General features: G+C 49.5%; 1 protein-coding gene across 1 annotated transcript; it reads left to right on the plus strand.

Moving 5' to 3' along the window:
- The first annotated feature begins 361 nt into the window (after nucleotides 1-361).
- On the plus strand, nucleotides 362-4881 carry SRSF3 (serine/arginine-rich splicing factor 3). Its single transcript, XM_008938061.1, has 5 exons — nucleotides 362-567; nucleotides 1091-1225; nucleotides 3438-3476; nucleotides 4263-4349; nucleotides 4611-4881. Exons 1-5 carry the CDS (start codon nucleotides 362-364, stop codon nucleotides 4636-4638), a joined length of 495 nt encoding a protein of 164 aa, XP_008936309.1. The 3' UTR covers nucleotides 4639-4881.
- The last annotated feature ends 2055 nt before the right edge of the window (nucleotides 4882-6936 follow it).

The following is a 6936-nucleotide window of genomic DNA, read 5'->3' on the forward strand; positions in this document are numbered from 1 at the left end:
GCAGCTCCCCCCGAATCCCGCGTCGAGAACAATGGAGCCCTTCTTCCGCGCCGCGGTCCCCCTGCAGGCCCGGCCCCCGCTGGAACCCAGGGCAGGGGTTCCCCCGCCACCCCCCTTCGAAGCTGGAGGGCTTGAAAGTAAACTAATTTCAATCACGATTATTATATATCAGCTACCTTTTTTGTTCGTTTTTAAACACTCCCACCCCCTGCCCCTTCCACACAGGTTAGTGTTTCTATCGCGTCTGATCATATCACTGTTGAAGTTCCTGGAGAAGCAGCCAGTAGAATATCTTCCCTCGTAAGTTTTTAAACACTTGCCGAGTGTTAAATATCCATGAGCTTTTTGTTTTGTCCTAGCAATGCATCGTGACTCTTGTCCGCTGGACTGCAAGGTTTATGTGGGTAACCTTGGGAACAATGGCAACAAAACTGAATTAGAGCGAGCTTTTGGCTACTATGGACCACTGCGCAGTGTATGGGTGGCAAGAAATCCTCCTGGTTTTGCCTTTGTGGAATTTGAAGATCCACGAGATGCAGCTGATGCAGTAAGAGAACTAGATGGAAGGTAAAATGTTCTTCTGTGTTTGGTTTTCCTGGTGCAGATAAAAGAAATTGTGGGTAGTGGTACAGTTTAAATTGGGAAGTTTCAACTGGCAAAACTAAGGCCTTGGCATGTTTATGTGATACTTGTATGGTGCTATGAGAATAGCTTTTCCTACTAGTGCAGGAATAGCATTGGGACAGTTAATTTTACATTTTAAGAGCTGGGTTCTTAAGTTAGACATGACCTGGACCTCCTGGTGTGCATTGGTTAGATTGAAGATGGTGTTACTGTAAAGAGGCAAAAATAATCACAGACTCTGCTCAGTTCCTTCTCCCCTTGCTTCAGTAGCAAGCCAAGCGTGCAGAGGTGGCCAAACCTTCTGTCTGTCGAGCTGGAGTCTGCTTTTTGAGCCTGACTCCTCTGTGCTTTGGGGGATATTTCTCCCCTTGTTGCCAGCTCCGTTCCCCTCGATCCTGCAGGTTTTTCTTCCACACACCCACAGACTCGACCCTGGCAGCACTAACGCATGTCCATCTTTTCCCAGAACCCTCTGTGGGTGCCGTGTCAGAGTGGAGCTCTCCAACGGGGAGAAGCGGAGTCGGAACCGGGGCCCCCCTCCCTCCTGGGGCCGGCGCCCTCGAGACGACTATCGGCGGAGAAGTCCTCCTCCTCGCCGCAGGTACCCGAGGTCCAAGGGCCCCTGTAGAGCTCTGGGCACTGTTACCACTTAGCATCCTAGAAGCAGGCTTTTTAAAAGCATGTTGATGGATAACGGTCATCTGTCAGATCACTATTTGGAGATGGTAAATGCTTAAAAAAAAAAAAACCCGACCCCCAAACCCCCCCCACAAAATCGAGGTGAACTTAAATTGTGTGGAATGTTTTGGCTTTTGTCCTTAGGTCACTGTGCCAGTGGGTAGTCAGCGCCCTGTCCTGGACTTACTCTGGTTCCTCCTAAAATCTGCTCATCTTCTAGTCACACTTTCCCTTTCCTCCCCATACTTCAACTTTAGGCTGTTCCTTTCCTTTATTCCATAACGGCAAAACATGACATGCAGCAGCTTAGCATTTCCATCCCGATGTTTCTCTGCTTTGTTTGCACAATTGGAGTACTTTCCAAGTAGGCAGCTGTTTAGTAATAGATGGAGTAACAGTTGCTCTAAACATCTAGAATCTTTATACACGTGAGTGATAGTTTGGAGTTTAAAACAGCGTGTGATGATCCTGTCACTTGAGGTTTGCAAACCCAGCTCTAAAATCTAGCAGGATTTTTGGTAACTGAGCCGTTCTTGGCCCCAGACTAGCTTGCCCGGCGGTTTAGGTCTGTGCAGCGTGGTTTTTGCAGGACTGAGTTTACCTGTTGCAGGTGAGTGAAGTCCTCCCGAGTTCAGGGTTTCGAGCTTTACCCTTTTGCTGTTGAAAAATAACGCATTAGGAGTATTTGTTAGCTAATAGACGGTTGTACTGATGGCTTGTTTTTCATTTTTTTTATGCTTTTTGGTCCATCTATTAATAAAAATGAACCCGTTACAGAGTCACCATCATGTCTCTTCTCACCACCCTCTGAGTCTGCATTAGCCAGCCAACTAGCCCTTTCAGCGTCATGTGACCAGCGCGCCCCATGCAGCTTGGCTGGTGTCGTTTCACATGACCCAGGCATGGCCAGTCGTCAGGTTGCACCGCCCTTTGGTTCCCGAGCATGCTGTTTTCTCTCAGCCTTCTCTCCAACCTTAACCAAATCGGCAGCAGCCACCTCGACCGCCCACACATTCCCGGCCAATCAGCTCAGCTGTTTATTTACCAAATGTCTTCACAACAACTACAGCAGCAGCCTTCGGCTAACAAAAAAGCAGGAAAAATCCACAACACCCCCTTCGCCAACCAACTAAATACAACGCAACATCTGGCAAAACCTTTTCAGCAAATTCTTCTTGGCAGTCAGTCCGGCAGCCTCACCTCACCATTTCTAGCTTGTTGAAACCAAAAACTAGTAAGTTTTTCCTGCTTATACAGTTTACTGCTGGTTAAAATAAGGAGTAAGCGGCTTATAAGTAATTACTTTTCTCAATCAAAGGCTGGCTGTGCATAATTGAGTGGTAACGTACATATGTTGCTTGAGAGAACTTTTAAGGGTGATATGGAAGCTCTTACACTGTGAATAACGTAAAAACCAGTATATTTGCATGTGAGATGCCAAACTAAATTTTTTAATAAAGCTCTAACCTACTTAGCTTTTCCTTGCCAGAAAAATCCTATCACCTTTAAATGGTTTTACTAACAGTTTTCAAAACTTAAAACAATGAGTTTTTTTTGGGATGAACTGGGCCGAGCTAAGGTTATTTTTGTATTTTTAATTTTTTTAAAAAAAAAATAGTCTAAACACACTCTTTTGGCATTAAAAAAATGACAATCACAAATATGCAGTTCTAATGTAGCACTTAATGGCATTATCAATATTTACACTGAGCTCATTTTCACTTTTTTCCACTTTGGTATCTCTTATGTCTTGTTATGGACCTTTTTGGCTTGCATGGGTTCCAAAACATTTGGTCTGTGCTATTTTTTTTTTTTACTTTTTTTTGGAACCACTTGTGGGACTTTGGTGTGGTGTTCTGGGCAGTGTATTTAGTTGAAATGGAAAGTGTTGCATTGGACAACTCTGCTCTGAAGCATTCTTAGTTAAAAGTGAGTTCCTGGTTGGAAACGTGCTGTTGACACTGAGCTTTGTTTTACTGCCTAATCTTTCCATGCCTTTTACTGGATGATGGATGCCAGTTATTCTTGGCACGTTCCCGGGGCCCAACAGTGAGTTTGACAAGCTGGGAATTGCCTCACCCCGTTCATGCTGGAAGGACGGATAAAAAGCCTGACATGTCTTTTTCTGGTCCTAGATCACCACGAAGGAGAAGCTTCTCCCGCAGCCGCAGCAGGTACGTCAGTCCTCACAGCCTGGACACCTCTGTCCAGGGGCTCTGGGGAGAAACAGACCAAACCAGCCTCACGTTTGGGCTCTGGGCATTGGTAGGCTCCAGGAGCAGGGAGAGGTGGCCTTGCTTTGGTCATGCTGCACTAGAGCTTTAAAGATCCCTTCCAACCCAAACCAGTGGGGTTCTGTGCTGTTGCTGAAGGTCCTGTATTTCCACAGCTATTGGAGATTCCAGGATTGTTAAGGCTGGAAGTTGTTGGCTTCTGTGTCCTGCAGCTGTCCCAAGTTCCTGACAGGTTTTCCCCACTTTTCTGTGTTCATGTCCTGCTCTCCTCCAGCTACTGTGAGGTGGTGAGGGACATGGGACCATATTCTGCTGTCATGGACTGCAGAGCATTAGGTGATGACCCAGCTGCATCACACAGTTTGGTGCTGGGATCTTAGAAGCTTCTGGATTCCATGTACAGTGGTTAAGTTTTGCAGCACGGGGCTCTGGGTGGCTGAGGGGTGTTGTGGGTGCACGTGGACACAGTGTTAGCTGAGGTCTGGCTCTGAGCAGATTTAAACTGTGGAGGAGAGGTGCCTGCTCACAACACACCTCGAGCTGTGTGGTGTGGCTCAGGCTGATCATTCCTGTCTGGAGGAAAGGCTTGTGCCATAGTCTCCAGCAGGTTTCCCTGGAGAACAGTTAAAGCCCTGAACTCGTGGGGGGAAGCTCTTCAGCCAGCCTTGTAGCACGGTTCAGCTTTCCTTTGGCCCTGGAATAATATTGTTCTGTAACCCTGAACAGGTCCCTCTCCAGAGACAGAAGAAGAGAGAGGTCACTCTCACGGGAGAGGAACCACAAGCCCTCGCGCTCCTTCTCCAGGTCCCGCAGGTAGGATGGCTCCTGGGGAGACCACATGCCTTGGGTAGCACTGGGGGGACAGCTGTACCCCTGTCTTTAATGCTGAAGTTGTGGTGGAGAATCATCTCTAGTGCCTAACGAAAGTCTTCACCTTGAAACATAAACCACTCAGTTTTATGACATGAGCAGTGGTTTTAAAGTCCTTAAATACCTGCTGAGTTGGGCTGGGGTGGAGATTAAAGCAAAATCTGCCCTTGGCAGCCAGGTACTGACCTCTCTGTTCTTCTGCAGTCGCTCCAGGTCAAATGAGAGGAAATAGGACTCTGGGAAGGAGCTGTGTACAGGAAGTCCTGAGCTCCAAGGACAGGAGGAGTATGTACAGAACATTGTTTTGTTTTGAAACTTCATAAAGCTTGGTGCATTTTTAAAATGTTTTAGCTGTTGAACTTGCTTTGTTCCTTGTATCTTGTAACAGGTGGCAGATGTAAAGATGTGAATCTGTATATGGTTCTGAGCAGATCTATGATTTGTAATATTAATCCTTTTGCAACGTAGCGTCCCACCCGTGGGGGTGGGGGTCCTGAGCAGTGCTCAGCTCCAGAGCCTGCTGCTCGGGCACAGTCAGGGATGGGGAGGGAACAACTGAGCTGCAGTGTTGTGCAGAGCTCCAGTCCGGACTGCATTACCCAGAGCTGAGCTGCTTTATTGTGTGAAACAGATCTTTAGCAGTAGGGTCAGTTGACTTTGTACTTCATGTGTGGTGGACCATCTAGTCCAGGAGCTCTGAGCAGACCAAACCACAGCAGCACTGACAGCTGGGGTGAGTGTGGGGTGGTACGTTGTGAAACCAATGAATTCAACATTTCTTTACTGTACAAGAATTTTCATGTCACTTGTAAAATGTCTTTTGTGAGATCCTTGGGATTAAAGTTTTGGTTACAACTTGTTGTTTAGTGTTTAACTTGAGTGCTTGCTGCATCCATTGATGTTATGGAATGTGTGCTGGGGTTTTGGGGTGCACCTTGGCTGAAATCAAACCTGCTGACACCACCTCTTGCTGTAACACCAGGAGGTGTCACCTGCTGCTATGAGCTGCAGGTTGTGTGGCTGTGCTTGTGGTGAGGGGCAGTCCCTGCCCCTGTCACTGGCATCCCCCAGCAGCCTTCTGAACTGGGGGGGTTGGCAGGGGATGCTGCCATGAGCCCCATCATCCCTACCTGCCAAATGAGCTGGAGATGGAAGGGTCCACCATGGGTTTGATCAAAGGAGTCCTTCCTATCCAGCTTGGAATGGCTGGTCTGTAAGCTGGAGCTCTGCAGCAAGATGTCACTCTGTGAAGCCCTGGTGTGGCTCAGTGCCACTGGAGCTCCCAGACTGCCTGGGGGCTCCATGGCCCTGTGTCCAGGAGGAGATGGGCTCTGGCAGGGTCAGTGGTGCACCTTCAGATGAAGGTACTGAACAGTCCCGTGGCCTCCAGGTGGGAGCCAGGCTGTGCTGGGAAGAGTTGGCCTGGAGAGAGTGGGGAGGGTGGACAGGGTGGTTTGTCAGTGCCTGGGTGGGACAGGTGCTGCTGATCTGGGCTGCTGAGGGTACTGATCCTTTTATATTTTAACTACTTAGCACTGTTTATGGTTGGACTTGATGGTCTTAAAGGTCTTTTTTCCAAGCAAAATGATTCTGTGACTTGACTAGGAAGGAGTTTAACAGCCCCCTGTGCCCAAGCAGCATTTAACCAACCTCGGGCTCACTAAACATCAGGAAGGCTGCAGGGCACCAACAGCCCAAACTCAGCCTGGAGTGTGGGAAGCTCAAAAGGTACAGAAAATTAGCTTTTATCATAGAGTCATTTTGTAGGGGGAGATGTTAAAGACCAAGTCCAGCTGTTCTCCAGCACTGCCAGGTCCCCACTCTTAGCCTGGAGTGTGGGGAGCTCAAAAGGTACAGAAAAATCATCAGCTTTTATCATAGAATCATTTTGTAGGGGTAGATGTTAAAGATCAAGTCCAGCTGTTCCCCAGCAGTGCCAGGTCCCCACTGCCCCGTGTCCCTCACCCCACATCTCCACGGCTTGGAAACCCCTCCAGGGGTGCGGACTCCACCACTGCCCTGGGCAGCCTGGCACAGCCCTGGGCAACCCTCCAGGGCAAGAAATTGTTCCTCAGGGACAACTGAAACCTCCCCTGGGGCAACTTGAGGCCGTTTCCTCTTGTCCTGTCCCTTGTTCCTTGGGAGCAGAGCCCGACCCCCCCCTGGCTCCAGGCTCCTGTCAGGAGCTGTGCAGAGCCAGAAGGTCTCCCCTGAGCCTCCTTTGCTCCAGGCTCAGCACCCCCAGCTCCCTCAGCTGCTCCTCCCCACACTTGGGCTCCAGACCCTTCCCCAGCAGCTCTGTTGCCCATCTGGACATGCTCTGGGGTATTTGGTCTGTTCCCCTCTCTGCCCAGCTGGTGATGTTGCTGTGAGGATGTTCCTGCACGGGGGTGCTGCTGCTCCGGGTGGGGTTTCACTGACCTGGAGCCCCTGCCCGGAGCTGGGTGTGCTGCTCTGTCCCGTGTGTCCCCGTCCCGGGGCGGGTGCTGCCGGCGCTGTCGCGGCTCCCCAGCAGAGGTCGGGGCTGTCC

This window comes from Merops nubicus, unplaced genomic scaffold (genome assembly GCF_000691845.1).
Source record: "Merops nubicus isolate BGI_N331 unplaced genomic scaffold, ASM69184v1 scaffold34703, whole genome shotgun sequence".
NCBI classification, from domain to species: Eukaryota; Metazoa; Chordata; class Aves; order Coraciiformes; family Meropidae; genus Merops; species Merops nubicus.